We start from the raw sequence: 19,518 nt of genomic DNA on the forward strand, positions 1-19,518 counted from the left end.
ACCAAATGCCAGGCACCCTGCAGGGGTGAGGAATTCAGCCTGCACAATAGTAGAGCTAGTTGGGTCCGTTTATCTACAGGAGCAATCACTGAGTATGGACTAGAATAATCTTGGTGGCCGCTGCTGTCCCAAATAGACATTGCAGCCAGGCAGAGCAAATTTAATTAAGTCGGAAGAAAACAACTGGGTTCAATGAAAAATTTACTGGAGATAAAGAACAAACACCAATCCCAGGACATTTTATTAACTGTAGTACACCACGAAGACTTTGCTTTTAGGGACAGAAGTAGCCTTATTTTCATGTGCCACATCCTTTCTAGCATCCTTTGACACATGGTCTCCACTTCCTCTCCTGTTTTACCCACCACCACTCCCTTACCATTTGCAAAATTTCTCAAATATAAGGCCCTCCCTCTGATACTGTCCAGAGCTCCTAAAACTCACTGGCTTTCCTCCTTTGGCTCGGTGGTTCTGATGGCTGTGACATCCAACGGAGCTCTAGCACCACAATACATTGGGCATCTCAGCTTTTTTCAAAGCAAGAATCTACCCGGTGTTTCTTCCAAATCTCTTCAGATGCAAATGTGGAGCAGGGGGTTATTCTCACAGCAGTCACTGGGAAGGGAGTGAGGGTGGATTGGTAGCTCCCCAAAGAGGGAAGCTGCGGGGTAAAGATGGCAGCTTTCCCCGTGTGAGCCAGGCGAGGTGTTACAGCACCTCCAGCTCCAAGGATGTAAAAGTCTTATCTTTTCCACGGGTCAAATGCTCTATTTTTGTTGTTTGTTTTGCTACCAAACATTCCAGAAAACAAAAAGTATGAGGCAGACTATACATACAGTATATATAAACTTACATATATGTAGGTTTATGAGGCCAGGTAAAATGGCATTTCAGTCTTTTTTTAAGATTTCATTTATTTGAGACAGAGAGCGAGAGCGTGTGCACACACACGTGCGTGACTGGAGGAGGAGGGAGAAGCAGACTGAGCGCAGAGCCTGATGCGGGGCTCGATCCCAGGACTCAGAGATCATGACCTGAGCCGGAGGCAGCCGTTTAACTGACTGAGCCACCCAGGCACCCCAATATTTCAGTCTTTCCAGAAAAATGACCTAAAGATTTTATAACACTTCCTTCAAGTTATCTTTTGGGAAACACTTCCATTCAATCTGTGTAGATAAGCTGAAACCCATTTTGATGGCTCAGTTTGGACAAGTGAAAAGCTGATCTTATTTTTTTGCTTAAGATGGATAAGCAAAAAAATATTAAGTTTGCAAGGACACTATATCTTACAAAATCGGATTACTTAGACTTCAAGGATAGAATTGCTTAATTTAAAATAATCGTGCTTCTGGATAGCAGGCACCGCTTTGTTTGGCATTCAGTCTCCAAAACCACAAATAGTAGTTGACGTATAGATGCCCAACAAATATTTGTTGAGCGAATGTTCTCTAGGTTTGCTAATGAATGAACTCATGAATTTTGTAATCTGTACAGTGTAGGCTTGTGAGTTATTTTGAGTTCCCTGAGTTGTAGTTTAGAAAGTGAGGCTCTGAGCAAGTAAGAGTCTTAAGACACCTGACAAGATAAGGAACGAACCCCAGAATGAAAATTCCATGAGGGCAGAGTTTGCATTGTTTTTTCAACACGTAATCCCTACTGGTTGGCCAAATACATGGCACATAGTAGGCACTTAATAAATACTTGTTAAATGGAGACATGGAACTTGTTAATACTATTTTTTTTTTTTTTTTGTATTTCCAAGTGTAGGAAGGGGTTTCCATCTTATTGGCAGATACATATTTTTACAAATCTGTATAAATTTTACTTTATAAATAAAAATATAAAGCAAAAAGGGAAATGATAATTTTAGAAAATAGTGCAGCATATATGAGAAAGTATTAAAAACCTTGAGGGGAAAAGAGTTCTTAGAAGTAAAAGGGGTTAAATAAAAAGGACTACCATTTCCAAAGAAAGATAAGCAATTCCCAAAAGAAGAAACAGAAAAAGCCAATAAATGTATGAGAGATACTGATCCTCTGAGTGATTTTTTTGTACATTAAAGAAAAGCAAAGGAATCATTTTTCTCCCATCAGATTGACAAAGAAAAAAAAAAAGACTGACAACTCAGTGTTATCAAGGGTATGAAGAAATAAGACCTGTCATATACTACTGGTGTGAAGATAGATTTATGCCACCTTCCTGGGGGTGGCAGCGGGGAGGGGGGGTGCAATATAAATCAAAATTTCAAATGTATTGTTGCTTTAACCCAGAAAGTGCACTTGGAGAAATTTATTTTATAAAAATATTCAGACAAGTTCAAAGATATGTATGTACAAGGCTGTAATAATACAAAATTAAATAAAAAGCTAAAGAACTACCTAGGTACCAGTATTGATACCCATATGACATGTTTAAACAATGGAGTATCGCGAGGCCAGTGCAGACCGTGTTGACATGGGGAAATGGGTCACAAAATACTAAGTGAAAGAAGCCAGCCACATAATGAAAATGTTCTAAAACAGGATTGTGGTAATGGTTGCACAACTCTGTAAATTTGCTGAACATCACTGAATTGTACACTTAAAAATGCGGATTTTAGAGGATGGAATTTATACTTCCATACAGCTGTTTAAAAGTATAAGAAGTTGGTTACAAATTAGTATGTCGAGTATGAATCTCAGTTTTGTTTGAAACACACATACACATACTATGCCAGGAAGGGTATATTCCCCAGTAATAATGGAGGTCACCCTGGGTAGTGGTGGTGGTGGTTTTCCCTCTTTTCTGAATTTCTTGCAATAAGCTTGTAGAATCAGGAAAAAACACAACTATTTCAAACACACCAAATAACCTGTGGGTAAAGTATAATCTGGAATCAACTTAATATCAACATCAAACATTTCATGGCCATCTTAATTTGTGCCAGATTCTTTTTTATAATTTGCCTCAAATCTCTTCTGCTCTGGCATCCTATTTCACCATCTTGCCCAGAACAACGTATCTTATCTTTGGAAAAATTTATACTCCAGATAGAGCTGGAAGCAGTAGTGTTTCTACCCAGGGAAGGGGTTTCTCCCGCTCCCAGTTGGGAGCTTTTCCCTACGCAGTCTGCCATAGCTCACATGAAAATCCCCAAGAGCCCTTTCTGCTCACATTCGGTTTCTGTAGCAATCTGGGGAATTGATTATGCTCATGCCTATTCTCCAGGGCTTTTTAAAAATCTTTATTTTTAAATGAACTCATTTGGCTTTTTTCTTACACCATTATATATGGTTCTCAATGTGGCCTGTGGGTCATTGGTGGTCCGTGAGAATCCTTAGGGTGGCCTCTTGAATTAACACTCAGATATGCACGTGTAGCTTTTCTGGTTTTGGCTTGAAGTTAAATTTGAAATGTCACTGAATACAATCCAGATATGACCTCACTGGTCCCTCATCCAGTACAGTGGTATTCATCATCTCAGTGAGTGTTTTGCAAGGGCAAGTGGGGCCAGGTGGGTTTGAGGCTGCAGAAGGACTCTTGCTGTAAGGACTTTAAGGACAGAAACATCATTCTGCGAACATACTCAGACCCACGTGCCACTTACAGGAAACCGGTATGACCAGCCATCACATTCAAAGTGGCCACATGAAGGAAGAACTCTGAGAAAGAGGCACAGAGGACCCGTCAAATCTGAAAAACTGTCACAGGGTAATGAATTTTCCCCAAAGCTTTCAGGATCTGCACTAATGTGGCAACTCACATCGCGAGCATCACCTAACAACCGCAGAGACAGAGACTGCCGAATGTTTATGGCCAGACGCAAAGAAGAAAATGCAAAGTGTCCTGCTCCACCGCAGGAGTGGCGTTCTGCTACATCTTGGGGAGACTGCAGGGGAGCAAATACTCCATGGACACGGATGGAGGCAGAGGTTTGCCCCTGCTTCCTCCCATGAGACCCAGGTCTGTGGCCAGGAGCCGATTCACGCAATTTATGTCTCAGCCTAAATCAAAGACATCACCCCAAAGGAAAGGAGAGACCGGACACAAATCCTATCAATATGGTTTATTAAATGAACAGTTCAATGTACGAAGACAGCTTACTTCTTTTCCAACAGTCAGGTTAGAAGTTGGTAACTCCTGTTCCTTCAGGGAGACCTCATTCGTGTTCTTTCGGACACAAAACAAATCTTAGAAAGCCTGGCGCACCTGCCCTCAGGACAGGTCGAGAGACCCAGACAGTGGATCTGTGGAAATATATGCTTCCGGGAGCAGATGTGCAGTCTCTGAATTCCTGTCGCCTTTCGTGCAGGCTGAGGAGGAGGGAAGGGAGGCCAGCACCCGAGGGAAAGTTACATTCAAGTTGGTAAATCGGGGGCGTCACCAAGGGAGAGCGTGGCTGCGCCCAGCCGGCGTGGGAAGCACAGAGCAGAGTGGAGGATGAACTTGATGGGAAGCCACGGTTCTCAGGCTGCCTCCCGGCTTCTCAACCTTTAGCTCAGTGGCTCAGGGGCTCCAGGCGAGTTGCTTGCTTAATTTCCACCTGCTCCTCCGTCTCCTCACCTGAGAATGGGGCACCCATCCCATGGGACCGTTGTGAGAACTGATGGGAGTCAAAACACATCTGGAAGAGTCTAGAACACTGTCGAACACAGAGTAAGCTCTTCACACATTTGCTAGGATCGCTATCTGGAGAGCTTCAAGATTTGGAACAAAAGAGAAAAAGAACCCACTTTCAGCTGGGGATGGTGTGCAACCTGTGTTTGATGAATTCTGAAGGCTACTTTGAGCCTGAGGGGGCCATGAAAACAGGCGTGGCAGACTGCAGACAGCCGGGGTAATAATGCCCCTAACAGCTCCCAGGGTGCCCCCTGCAGCGGGTAATCTAAAAATCGCAGGCTTGTGAATGCCACTCCTACAAAAGCAGGATGTACACAGTGACAAAAGATTAATGAGCTTGCCGGGGTCTCCAGGACGGCAGGCCAGCATTGAGCGGCGAGCGTCACGGGCACTGCATCTCAGATTGCAGTCATGACAGCTTCAATTCACTTACTCACGCATGCTTACTAAAGGTCACTGTCCTATCGCTGGTGATTTTCACCCTCTGGGAGCTTATAGTCAAAATAATGTCGAATAGAAGACGTATTTGCATCCTTTAAAAAAGGTAGTCCATCAGTCAGGAGCATTTAATATGTGGCCTCTGTTTGCCACGGGTTTTACCAGATGCCTCAAAATGTTACACAGGCGGAGAGAATTTGCTTCTACGTTCGGAACAAAGGAGGATCAGCATCAGAGAGTGAGACCGTCAGGGGATCGTGGCGTGACAAATACAGTTTTGTAAACACACATAAAATCATGCACTGAATCCTGTTTTGTCAGAATTCAATTCTGACAAATTTCCATCTTTACATTTTCCGTGCTATCACTGACCTATGTATGAATTTAAGGACACCACAATAACAACGTCAATAGTTACCATAATTTCAGGAAGGTATTACTACCCAAATGTATTCTGAGCACTCTGGAAGCACAGGGTGTCTTATTTCCTGTTTTTTTTTTTATAGGAAAAAATACATTTGTTAATAAAATTAGTTGACCTGCATATAAGCATATCATCATGCACACATTATTAAAAGGATGAATTATTACCTATGTTTCTGATGCTTCTTGTAAAAAAAAGGAAAAGTATTATGGGAATTGTGTCTTTGAAAGAATTGTGATGAATCTAAACTCACATGAAAGACACTGACAACGTTCTGTGACCGGGGAAAGGAAGGTTCTCAGTGATAATCATCGGGGTATGGCAAGAAAAGAGTCGTGGATGTAAATCCAGGGGAACAGAAATTAATTATACCCCCCCACCAAAATGTCGGATAACATAAAGACAGAATCTATAACCAATATGTAACATGACAGAAACCAAAAGCACACAAGAAAAATTACCTACATCTTTCTTCCTAGCCGAGCACTCTGATTTCACTGATATTCCACCAGGGAATTAGGGAAAAGAAGGTTTTTGTTTTGTTCGGTTTTCTTGGTGAGTGGCCTAGAGTCTTAAGAATTTTTGTATAATCTCGATAGCTCCACAGGAAAAAAAAAATCCCTCAGCAACTAATGAACACTGCTATTCTCGTATAATTCAGATTTACACCAAGTCCAATATGACTGTGCTGATTCTGGTGTTCCACTAAAGGTAAAAAATAAAATTACTTTTAGACCATTTGCATCATTCTATACTTTTCAATAGATTAAACCTGGCATTATTACAGCCCAAGATGTGCTTTTCATTTTCGAGTGAGTAATGTAGCTCCCCTCCCTCCCCACTGCCCCTCACTTCTTTTCTTCCTTCTTTGCTTTTCTCCTTTCTTCCTTAAAGAAGACACACCTCTTTAAAGCACGAAACATATTATTGAGACTTTGGCCATCACCGCTCTCAGGTGGGGCTGCAATTGTACATCATTAAAGCACCTGCCATTGCGGGGGGCGGGGGGGGGGTCACATGTTCCCAGACAAGGGCAGCCATCAACCCCCCCCCCAACACTGACAAGGAAGTCCTGCTGTGAGGTGCTTCAGGAACAATCAGTCCCTGCCTGAGCATGAGGAGAAACCCAGGCCTTCTGTCTAGAGAGCTAAGGTCCCTTATCCTGGTTGGAATGATGTCCTGATTTTCTTTACACAAAGAATATGTGCCAGGGCGCCTGGGTGGCTCAGTCGTTGGGCGTCTGCTTTCGGCTTGGGTCATGGTCCCAGGGTCCTGGGATCAGGCCCTGCATCGGGCTCCCTGCTCCGCGGGAAGCCTGCTTCTCCCTCTCCCACTCCCCCTGCTTGTGTTCCCTCTTTCACTGTGTCTCTCCCTGTCAAATAAATAAATAACATCTTTAAAAAAAAAACAAAAAACAAACAAAGAATATGTGCCTTCTTGGGAGATGCCACGAAAAGAGGTATGCTTTCAAATCACCTCAGTCTTGTGGTTCCCCCAGATCATCTCAACAGAGAGGAAGAGAGAAGTTGGCAGATCTCAGCATATGAATAGCAAACAACAAATTAATAACCATGTACTTTAATCTTCAGCATTCATAATTGCACAAAGTACCACTGATCACTTAAATAATACATGTCAGTTAATCCAATGAAGAAACTAGCAAAGTAGAATGTTTGAAGCAATAACTTGAGCATGTTAAAACCTGTCTGCGAGTGGACATTTAACACATAAAGAGCAGAATCAGAACAGGTCTTTGAGGAGCAGTGATTTAAAATCCTTACCAACAGGCAAAGCACTATGGAGAAACACACATAAATATATTCAACCTGCCAGATGTCTCAGCTAAATGCACAGCGATTCCAAGAGGTTTGGCTACAGTGACTTTCCATATATATATATATATATATATATATATATACACAGTAGGTTCTAACACTCTAGGGGTGTTTGGTGATCGGAATGCAGAGTAGGAACAAAGGGGGACTACGATTACTTTCAAAGTAGAATCGAGTGGGGAAATCGAAACTCCTGACTAGTCAACTTTAAAATGGCATAAACAGAACTTTGTTACAGAGAGAGATTTTTTTTTCCCTTGAAAATGTATATGTGTCATAAATGGCTGAAAATCTTGTCCATGCTAGGGGAAAGTTGAGTGTGGAAAAATTTGCATTTTTTAAAATCTACACTGTAAAGAAAATAAAAAGCCAGAGCATTCTGGCATTAGCAAAAGGCTGAACTAAGTTCTCAGGCAATAAATTTATGGGGAAACATGACAGGCTCCTCATTAAAGCTATGTGTACATTGGCTGCATTTTATACAAGATTCTTGAATCTTGTGGAAAATTGGGCACGGCTTGACATCTGAACAATGTCCCTGGTTTGTTTGATTTCTAAAGCATCGGAATATGTTGCACTTTGGAAATCAAGTAGAGAAGAATAAACACACTAAAACAGAACTGGGCTGAATCTGAAAGTTATTTTTCCATATGTCTCTATGAGATATTTATTACCTTTCTCTTACAAACACAGCCGCCCCCTCCCCCCCCCCACTAGAAATACTGCGGTACTTTTTCTTTTCTCTTTTTTTTTTTGGTGGCGAGAAAATAGTCCCGGTAAGGCAAATCTTACCCGGCAGCAGGAACCACCTAAGGATAGGCAATTTTCAGTTGGCTTTTCAGAAGCTGGTTGCCATGACAAAGAGCACAATTTATTCCTTGGTCCCTTATCACAGCTACAGATCACAGACCATAAAAATTAACAAGGCTCTCTCCCTTTGCCTGATGATTTCGGAGTCCCTCATCCTTACCTGAGGTCTTTTGTTCCCCCAATTAAATGGAATGAATGTCAGTCACCTAGCAATTCAGTTAATGCTGATTCAAAATTCTGGCCCAAACCAGAATCTATAATCACAACCTCCTAATCACAGCTCAGTCATGAGAATGAAAAGTAAGCAGGAAATTGCACTAATTACTCAATTAGACTAATACTGTATTTTTAAGCTAGGGCTTAAAGGGGCTGTCAGCCCTGACAAAGGACAGCGGAGCTGTCCTCACCTTGTGTGCCTGAGGTTGCCCAATTGAAGCTGCTTTTTCAAGTGGCCATAATTTCTATCCATCTAAGATGGACTGGCCCGAGCTGGGGAGTGGAAACTTATGAAGGAGAAACCGACCACCAATGGGGAGGCCGGTCGGGGTGGGCAGCGGGGGTGCGTCAGTGGCCCTTAACACAGGCCCCTACGGTGGCCAGGGCTTCTCTGCGAGGAGCCCTCAGGCCCCGGGGTGAAGGCAGCTGAGCGCACATCGTCACGGGGCTGGTTCCAGGAAAACATCCGGTGAGGAGGAACACTCAGGGAGCGCGAGGGTGGCTCTACCAAACCTTAAAACTGAGCACAGCTTCAGGTGCCAGCCTCCCAACTCCTGACGGAGCCTGCGGCGGGCGCTGGGCAGACAGCTCCTCGGCCAGTGGGCCCACGCCTGGGGGTGGCTGAGGGGTAAGAAGCATCCACCCCCCACTCCCGAGACGGCTGCTGCAGAGCCCACCTGGAGAACCTTAATGAAATCAAGACCAGTGAGTGAAAAGGAAGTGGCTGGGAAGAACATACCAGATGGGGCTGAAGAATTTACAAAACGATGCAGGATATGACCCAATACAAGCTGGACCTTATTTGAAAGAAAAAGGGGCCTCAAAAATTAGACTCTTTTTTCCTACTCAGTTTCAGAAACTGAAATATTCTGTAAACAATAGGGAGGACACTAGAGCCTGTCACGCCTCTGGTTTTTGTAACCCCCCCCCCCCACCCGCCTGCCCCGCCAGCTGGATGCAGGCGAGGAGCGGACCCCAGGCGGAGGGAAGAGGGCCTGTCACACATGGCAGGGTCTTTCCTCTGCAGCAGTTTCTGAAAATGACCAACTTGGGAACTGCTCAGGGGTTCCGAAAGGAGAAAAAGTATTTATTCGACTAAGACGGACAAAGTTTTTACTTCCAGGGTTTGCCTTGCAGGTGGCTGCTGCTGAGTGAGCGGGGGTTTGGGGGGCCAGCAGGGCCCCCGGCGGGCAGGTTCTGACTGCCGCGGGCGCCTGGAACCTTGGAGTCTCTTCCAGCGGCGTTCGCTTGGCTCAGCCGGCCTGAAGGGAGCGAGAAAGCAGGGAGCAGAGCTGTAAGAATAACTCCGGGCGCCATCTGCCAAGTATACTTTTAAGTTAATGAAGTCTTAGGGTACAACCACTTTTAAGCTAATGAAGTCCTATTCATTGTCTACTTTAGGCTAAAACCTACTCTTCATCCTTGAGATCAACTTGAAGATGGGGAAGGGGCAGGGACGAAAGGAAGCCCAGTGACCTTTTGTTTTCTTCCTTTCCGTTATCCCCAACCAACCTAGCCTGGCCTTCAGTCCTTCTTGGGAGAAATGGGTACAGGAGGGATTAGGGGAAAGAGAAGAGAAAGTAGTGTGCTCAAGGGAAGGTTGAGCAAGGTTTCAAGGTGCCCAGAAGCCACAGAGGGAAACAAAACACATCGGAGAGGGAATCCTAGCGCCTCAGCTGAGCCCCTCCACTCCGCCTGAAATACACGTTATCTGACTGATAAATCCTTTCTCCTTCTCTGTCTATATGCAATGTCTAATTCTTCCCACAACCTGGGATCAGCACCCCTTGCCCCCCGCTTCCCCACACAGCACCCTTACACTCCCCATCCCCTACAGATATTTTAAGACTCTGAATATAAGAGATCACACTTTTCACACAATGAGGTCATTTTCAAAGCTCTACAGAAAACATGATCTCTAAAGGTCAAAGTAGCTTACTGGGATTGTCCGCAGGACCCTGATCCTCTTCCAGGTAATATTCTATCTTTTTTAAGTCTTCTGGGGTAAACCTCCATTTATTCTCAGCTGGTGGGGGCGGCACTTTGGGGCTGGATCGCTTCCGGGCAGAGCCAGGAGGAAGGGCCTGCTGGCAAGATGCTGGCAGGGAACCCGTAATCAGTCCTTCTGGGAATTTCTGAGCTAAGACTTTTAGACCTAGGTGTGGAAGAGCATCAGAAAAAGCAGCGTTAACATGGTGAGGCGACGGCAAGACCTGGAAAGGTGGCTGCATGTCTCCTAATCTGGCCTTCCAGTCTGAGCCAACACAAGGACATGACATCTTAATTGCTTCACCATGAAGCAAATTATACCAGAAAATGTCGGTGGTTAGGCGGGGGATTCTGAGAATTCCACCAGAAATCCTTTTGCTCCAGTCTTCAGCAGTAAGGCTTTCTCACAGAGCCTGAAAGCAACAGCGTTATTTCAGGAATTAAAAACAAGTGCTGACGGAGCTAACGGAAGTTTCACAGAACTCCTGACCCCTTGCAGCCAGCATGGTTCTCTCTCCTTCTTCCAGGATTCTAAATTCTGAACGTGGACAGGAAAAGGGTGATAGGGGAGGGGCTGAAGGGTTGTGAGTCCCAGAGAGCTGTGTTTTCAGTCCCAAGCAGAGGCAGCCCACTCACCTCCGGAAAGCATGAAGAGGTTCTCAAAGCCCCGCTCGCACATGGTGGTGGCCGCCTGGCTGGCCAGCCTCTCGTCATCGTCGTACAGAATGATGACCTTGCCGTGGGCATTTTTCTAAGAGTCACAGGAGTTAAGGTTCGCCCGCACTGGAACTACTGAGAAACTCCCAGGGAACAAGGAACGGTCTAGGTTCACCTTCCTGAGCTGGTATTCTTTTTTTTTTTTAATAAATGAATATCACTGTGGTCCAAGACAGCACTAGCTCCACACCTTATACCCTTTAGCTCTTTTATCCTCATGGCCCTGAAAGGTCTGACAATCTCCATTTCACAGGTGAGGACATAGGAAACCTCTCTGTCCCATGTGTCCACTGCAGTCTTATTTATGATAGTAAAAAAATGGAGACCCACCTAAAGGCCCATTAGAGAGGAAGAGTTTTTAGTAAATCACAGTATAGTATATAGTAAGATGAGATAATGCACTGCATCAAAAATGGAATTTACAAAGAGCTTGTGTTAGCATGGAGAAATACACTGTACTATGAACTGAGGGCAAGTTAAAATACTAAATTATATCTACAGTATGATTTCTACTTTGTTAAAAAAGAATACAGAGAAGACAATTGGAAATAAAATATGCAAAAAACATAATCAGAGTCATTCAATTGTATGATTATCAATCTTTTTTACATTTTTCAGTGCTTAAATTATTTCCTATTTGTGTAATTTTTATGAGCCAAAAAAGAAAGATTTTAAGATGGAAAAAATTTAAAACAGAAAGAAAAAATTTACTCTTAGATTTCACTTGGGCAAGCTTTCTGGCGGGGAGAAAGGTCTTAGGACTAACTCTCAACAGATCACAGCCTTTAACCTAATGTTTTTTGGCCCACTGCAGGATGGCTTGGAAGCATCTGCCAAGATGGTCAGGATACTCAGCAACAGCGAAGAATCCAAATTCTAAAATATGCTAAGTAAGCTAATTAATATCAAAGGTCCTTACAGAGGTTTTTTCCCTAGGAGCATGATTCATGATAAGTTTGACTCTTACAGTCCTCAAACCACCCAACTCCTTAAAATGCAACAAAGGATACATATTCAAGAATGTCATTTGAATAAGGGTTCATCGTTCTAGACAGAGTTGCAATTGGGTAACTATAAGCTGCAAAGAGAAGAAAAAGCTTAAGAAGTTTGTGGCTCTCAGTACAACTTGGCCCCAAATTCCCGGCTGGCTTAAAGTCTAAAAGCTCAAAGAACCATATTTGCAAAATCAACGAGCCATAAACCTAAATACTTTTTTGAGAGAAGAGAAACAGGTCACTATGAACACAACAGGAAGTTTCATGTCACCATTTCGGACATTTAGCCCCGGGTCCCAGAGCCATCCGAGATTGTCACCAGCCTCTCTCAGAGCATTATGGCAGAGCCAACTTCCAGATTCCCATGATGGATCCAGTTAACAAAAAATTTCCTTAACTGCTGACCCTCGGGTGCGGCTCAAGCCTGCCTAGACTCCGGAACGGGCTCTGTTCTTGGGAGTGAGACACGAAAACGCCTTCACTCTCTTACCTCCAATAATGTGGCACTGCTGGTAAGAATCTCTGTCTCGCACATCTAGTAGCAGGAAGGGGCAGTCGGGATAAGGTTTGTCTTTGGTGTTGGACTCTGCTTTCTTCACTAGCCCTTTGTCTAGATCCAGTTCCCCAACACCACTGATGACGCTGCAAGTGAAAAGTAGGTCGGCAGAAACTAGTCAGGGGTGAATGGCTTCAAGGTCAAATGCGTTTCTTCAGAATAGCCAGAGAGGGCTCAGTGTCTTTTCAAAGGGCACTTCAAAGAAAAAGGAAAATGGACATGATGTCTCAGTTCTGCCTCTGAATGCACGACCGTATGGATTCCCATTCTATCACACTGGACCCTGAGGAAGGGACCCAACGTGTCCACCCATACTCAGCTTCAGAGAATGCATGTTAGGTCATTAGCATGGCTGAGGGGGCAGAAATCGTAGGGCACGTTGCTGCCTCCAGCAACAAGGGCAGCGTTCAGAGAAAGAAAGGGGCCAACAGTTAATCTAAGGGAACTGTAAGAAGCGTAAGAAAGCAGACCAAAATGGGAAAGAATACGGTTGGTAGGACAGGAAAAATGAAGGCTTTCTATGTACATTAGATGTAACATAAACCAACATCGATTGAATGTATCTCATCTCCTTACACAGCGACCTATCCAATAGGTATTTTGAATCTTAATGTTTTCAAGAGCTATCTGTGCTTACTCCCAGTTTATAGGTGACAGTGTTGAGGTTGAAGAGGCTTTTAGATTTGGTGGCATTCAAATAATGAGACAGAGGAAACACTAGGATTAAATGAATGAGCTTGCTATTGACAGTTCTGTTTCTAAGGTCATAAAACTGGTCTCCATATTAAGATTACAGACAAAATGTGGTAAAAAATATGAATCAAAGTCTTAAGAGGAATGGCTGTTAGGAACAAAATGGCGAGGGGTGAAATATCTGTAGTGGAATGTAAGAGGACACCTTTCGCAGGCGACTATGAAGACGTGTGTGCCGGACCACACACTAGTATGGCCTAATGGCTCCTCTCCCAGCGTGGCAAATCAAATCCTGCACTTAGACCCGATAAATGCTGTAACTAGATGCCACAGAGGGCATAGGAGAAGAAGAAAATCTATTTCCTATGAAACTGCATCCTCAATGGAAGTCTTATTGGTCTGTGTCGCTAATTCCAATTTTAGAGCTCTTGCTGAAAGTAGTTATAAAAAAAACAAGAGTAGTACTGGGGGCGCCTGGGTGGCTCAGTCGGTTAAGCGTCTGCCTTCCGCTCAGGTCATGGTCTCAGGGTCCTGGGATCCAGCCCCGGAGCCTGCTTCTCCCTCTGCCCCGCCCCTCCCCCCACTCGTGTGCGGGCGCGCGCGTTCTCCCTCCCTGGTAAATAAATAAAATCTTAAAAAAAGTAACAGTGGTACTGCTGATAGCAATTCTTTTTCTAGCAGACCTAGTTTCTCTGGAACAACTGTTTTGCTAGTCGTGCGCCAAAAATCAGCACCATCTTATAATCAACACCTAATATCTGCGAGAAAGTGTTGCATCATAGTCTTCGCAGAAAGAAGGACCAGTCCCGTGCAGTTTGAGAACTGACTCCAAAGGCTGCTTTCATGCTCCTTTGCACCTGTGTTAATATCAGAGCACCGCGAGTGGCACTCTATTTTTCTTCTGATTGCAGACAGGGTAATTATAAGCTGCAGCAGACAGAAAAGGGGGCAGGAGTGGGAATCAAAAGATAGTAGTTGTAAAGCTAAGTCCTAATAGCAAACCTGCATCCAGGAAGGCTGAGAGAAGGATGGAATTCAGGAGTGAAAATTAATGCTCTCCTATCAATATACTCTTACCTTCACTAAGATGCTGTGAAAAGAGTCAGGCGGTGGCATTCATATCAAGAGAAAATTAGAAGAGCTGGGGTGAAAATGTGGGACTTGACTACTGCCAGTGTGTTTCTCCAGTGATTAAATCACCGAAACTGGTATCCAAAGGAGTATGAAGTAAAATTCAGGGAAAACATGGATCCGACGAGCGTACCTCTGCAGAGTGGAGCGATTGGAGTCCCCGGGTCCCGCGCTCGTTATGAACTGCATGGGGCTTGGCGACTGTTCCCCCGGGCTCCCCTTTCCGTTGGTCCTGGCACCGATCTCCCCATCGGGCTCTGAAGTCGTCGAAGAGCCACTGTCTAAGATTTGCAGAGGGATAAATAAGTAAAGTTGACCTCCGAGTTTATTCTCGGCAGTCCCATTGAAATTAGGTCAAGACGAGGAAATCCTATCACAATTATTAAACTGTCCTGGAAGTTCTACCACGTAGGACCCCAGGAGTCCCCGAGACCCTGTCAGGGGGACCCGCAAGGTCTCTTCTACTGTGTTGATATTTGCACGAATGGTGCCAAAGCAATGGGGGCTAAAACTGTGAGCGCCTGAGCAACAATTGGGGCAGAGGCCCCGAGTTTTATTAGTGAGCGTCGTATTTTTCACCAACATGAACGTGCTCGGTTAATAAATACGGCAGTCACGTTTTAAAAAGTCCCCAGTGGAGCCATAATCATAATTCTATTAAATCTCATCTTTAAGTACACATCTTTGGAATATTCTGTGTGATGATATAGGGAGTCCGCATATAGCAAGTCGGCTCCACACCAACATACCATGGTTGTCTCAAGGGAAAGTATTAGTGTGATTAGGGCTGCTTTTGCCCTGAACACCATTTTTACTTGGAAGGAAAACTGACAGAGAAATTATAGTTACTTAGACTTGTGAATGTGGCAGACATTTTCTCAAAAATGATCTAAGCGAACTGTCATTTCAAGGAAAACAACTGATGGTATCTGTTGTAAAGATTCAATTTTGACCAAAAATCAGAATTTTAGAAACCGTGTTCTCCATCAGGAGCCTGACTGCCTCCTTGTACTTAATGACTTTTCCGATAAGATAGATGGTGAGATTAATAACTATGATTTTTTTTTGATATTGTGTAATGAATGAAATTTGTCAATGTTTGGAAGATCTTCATAACTCTGTGAATCGATCTTTTCCAAATGACCGATGAATGATGTTATAAAATCATGCATGGGTAAGAAGATTAATTCAAAGTGCAAGACAGACCAGTGGGTTTAATGGAACAGAGTACTAAACATGCATTGATATGGTTTCAGATTCCACATTACAACTAACCTTTAACTAACCTTTAAGAAGCTACCAGTCGTCAAGTTTTGGTATGGTGTCAAAGATATGTATCCGCAATTATCTGAAGGGGTTATTAAAAGAGTCTCCCTTTTTCAACTACAGGTCCGTGTGAGGCTAGATTTCCTTCATGTACTTCAACCCAAAGAGCATATTGCAACAGATTGAATGCAGAAGCCATGACAATCAGCTGTCTACTATTGAATCAGACACCAAGACTTAAAAAAAAAAAAAAAAAAGTAAAACAATGCCATGCTCAGTAAACTTTTTGTTTTGGAAATACAGCTATTTTGCATAAAAATGTTATTTATGTTTGCAATGGGTTCAGTATCACTGTTTGTAAAATGAAATGCTAAATAAATATTTTTAAGTTCTCAGTTAAAATTTTTAATATCCTAAATATTAATAGGTATAATGCACATAAACCAAAATTCTTTGAGGTCCTCAGTTTTAAGAGTGCGGAGGAGGACTGTACCAAAAAGTCTGGGAATTTGCTATTCTGACTAGTACAATGAGAGAAGAAATAGAAATAAGAAGCCTAGTTATTAAAGAGGACACTAATATTTATTTTGCATATGACATATATATACCTAGAAACTTCAGAAGAATCCTATGAGAATAAGGGAAATAAGTATGTGGTTAGCTTAAAAAAAGAAATACTAACAAACTACTTTTCTTATATGCCAATTAGAAAGGAATATGACGGGCATCTCATTTACAGTAACAACTGCAAATGTAAGATACGCTCTCCTCGAAAATAAGCCTATTAAGACATGTAAAGGGCCCACAAAAACTTACATCCTTTCTAGGTCTCCTAAAAATTTTACTTAAGAGACATTAAAAACAACCCGAATGAAGACAGTGATGTACTTTCACATTCCTGACTGGGTGACTAAAAGTGAAATGATGTTAATCCTTTCCAAACTTGATTTTTAGCCCTAAACCAATCCCAATGGGATTTTTGGAAAGCTTAAAAGGATTTTAAAGATGAGAATGAAAAAAATTTATATATATATAATATTGTATATGTATATAAATATTGTATATTTATATACACACACACAGACACACATACATACATATGGGTAATTTAGAGAATATGCCTTAGCGAATAGTAACATATATTGCAAAGATAAATGATCAAAACAGTGCTGAACCACAAACCAGAACAATGGAATATAAGAACACAGAAACAAATCCCAGAATATATATAAAAAGCTAATATAAATGTTAAAGGTAACCTCACAAACCAGTGGGTAAAGGGAAAACGAGTGAATAAATGGTGGTGGGATATTGTGCCAACTATCTAGAAAAATCGAATTTAGAAAACCCCCTCACATCATATACCAAAATATTAACAAATAGATTGATGTAGGAAAACAAACAAACAAAAAACAAAACCACCAAGCAAGCTAATAGAAGAAAATATAGGTGAATAGTTTATCTTATTTTGGATTTTATGAGCCTAAGGCAATAAAAGAAAATACAACATGAAAGGCTAATAGATAAAATCTCGTAAAAATGCAAACCTTGTGTATGTCAAAAACCAACATGAAGAAAATTAAAAGGTGAGTAACAAATTAGGAAAAATATCTATGACCTAGATGCATGAGGAAAGGTTAATACACTTAATTCACAAAGCATTTTTTAATTAACTAGTGCTTTAATTGAAAAAAGATCCTGTGCACAAGGTAAAAATGCAAACAAGATAAAACTGTTAATACAGAAAGGAAGTCCCTTCCCACTGCAGACCCGTAGGCCCTCAGGCCACCTCTCCCAAGGGAACTACCTTCACAGATTTATATCTTCTTCCAGAAATAAAGCAACTACAGACTTTCGCATCTATTTTATTTCTTCCCCTTTTTACATATCAGGAGAATGCCATTCATACTGCTCTGCACTTTGGTTTTTTGTTTTGTTGTTTTATTTTTACTTAATGATACAGCTTGAAAACTGTTCCAAATCATTAAGTAAAGCTTTTTCTCATTCATTTTCAAGGCTGTACTGGTTTCCAATGTTTAAAGATATCCTAATACACAGAGCTTTTACAAATCAGTAAAAGATGAACATTCCATGAGGGAAAAAAAATGGGGAAGGACATGTAATGTTCTCAGAAGAAATAGGTATGACCAATAAACAGACACATACACAAAGCTCAATTTCATGATCAGAGAGATTCAAAGGAAAATTATTAGATACTACTTTTCATCTATCAAACTGGCAAATGTTTGCAAAAATGATAATTATTCAGCATTGCCTAGGATGAAGAGAAACAGGTCTTCTCATTTATTTGTTGGGAATGCAAACAGGAAGAACCATTCTGGAGATAATGTGGAATCAGCATCGAGCATCTTAAAATGGTTCCACCCTTCAACCATCTGCAGCAATTTATCTCCAGGGAATAATCAGACGCACACAAACGTTTATGTATTTACATTACAGCATTGTTTTATAAAAGTGAAAAATTAGAAAAACCGTAATGTCCAATAGGAGAATAATTAAGTAAATTATGGTAGAGCCACAGGACAGGCATTATATGACAAAACAACCTTCACAATTCAGCTTTTGAAGTCCATTTAATGACTTACGATAGTATGCATGATAAAATGTTAATTTGAAACAGCACAATTCAAAAGTATACACAAAGAGTACGGATTTGGGTGGGCAGTTAGGTAGGGGGAAGATAGAGCAAAATGTTAGCAGGGATTATTATTTTAATTTTCTTTATATTTTTTTTTGCAGTTTTCTAATTTTCTAGAAATACACTTTTAAGTCAGGAAAAAACAGTAAACGTTACAAAAGGAGATTTTTTATTCCTTCAAAAATAGCCAATATGCATACAATCTGTTCTACAGGCATTCCTGAGTGAGTTATTATTCTGTGTAGAGCACTAGAAAAACACTAATATTACTCACACATTATGGTGTCCTACTTTATAAGAGCCTATTTTGCTGTGCAAATTCATCGCAGAAGAGAAAATTGCATGTGCCCATATGTTCCGGTGCTGCAATTGCAATGAATTAAAGGACCAAATCCAGGTACTTATATAACCCGGTTAAAACTGGGAGTACTTCTATGAGGAGACTCAATTATCTCTGTTACAAAGAGCCCTTATTTCTCTGCCGTGAGAGGCATCTGTCAAAGATAAATTCCTGTCTTTGTCAGATGCTCTTTATCCTCCCTAACAAAAACAAGTCCGGGGAGATGACAGTTAAGTTGCACAAAACCAGGGCTTGGACTTCCTGAGAAACTTGTCTTGAAATCAGAAGTCAAAGTCCTGGCCTACATCAACCTTCACAGAACACATTTCCCTTCAGTAAACAGCCACACATTGATGGTTGAGTACCTCGGGATAAAATAAAGACTGTAACTCTGTGTATTCTTTTCATGACAGTACAACTAAGAGGTTTTATTTTCGACTCGGCATTTCAGAAAGGAAACCTGGAGCTAGAAGCCTATCTTCCTAGCCCTATCTCCAACCCAGCACCCATGCCTCCCCCAGACGGCTTGCCAGGCGGGATGACACATTCCTCAAACTCGCTCGGAGCTTCTCATTCTCCGCATGCCTTTGCTCAGGTTGCAAGAACCTCATCCTTAACTTGCACCTGTGAGATTCTACCCTCCTTTATGGCCCAGTTCAAAAGCTTTCAGAAAGCCTACCTCAGTTTTCTAACTGCAAAGTACGTTTCCTTCTTCAGAACTCCCACAGCAAAGACACTGGTTGTTACCAGACACTCGTAGATCGGTAACCCGCGCCCATTCCCTACTGGCTGTCTCACCTTAAGCAAGTAATTTAACCTCTGAGGCTTGGGCTTCTCATCTCTAAAGTGT

At 42.2% G+C, this 19,518-nt stretch overlaps 1 protein-coding gene across 2 annotated transcripts in view; it reads right to left on the minus strand.

The window, feature by feature from the left end:
- Positions 1-7,023: 7,023 nt before the first annotated feature.
- CEP41 (centrosomal protein 41) overlaps positions 7,024-19,518 on the minus strand; it is a 90,651-nt gene continuing 78,156 nt past the window's right edge. For both annotated transcript variants that reach the window (XM_027573202.2, XM_027573201.2), the window contains exons 6-11: positions 14,537-14,684; positions 12,514-12,665; positions 12,039-12,106; positions 10,948-11,062; positions 10,262-10,477; positions 7,024-9,584 (exon numbers count right to left, since the gene is read on the minus strand). In XM_027573202.2, coding sequence (XP_027429003.1) covers positions 9,436-9,584; positions 10,262-10,477; positions 10,948-11,062; positions 12,039-12,106; positions 12,514-12,665; positions 14,537-14,684 — 848 coding nt within the window. In that variant the 3' untranslated portion in view covers positions 7,024-9,435. The remainder of the gene's footprint in view (positions 9,585-10,261; positions 10,478-10,947; positions 11,063-12,038; positions 12,107-12,513; positions 12,666-14,536; positions 14,685-19,518) is intronic.

Source organism: Zalophus californianus, chromosome 12 (genome assembly GCF_009762305.2).
Source record: "Zalophus californianus isolate mZalCal1 chromosome 12, mZalCal1.pri.v2, whole genome shotgun sequence".
Lineage (NCBI taxonomy): Eukaryota > Metazoa > Chordata > Mammalia > Carnivora > Otariidae > Zalophus > Zalophus californianus.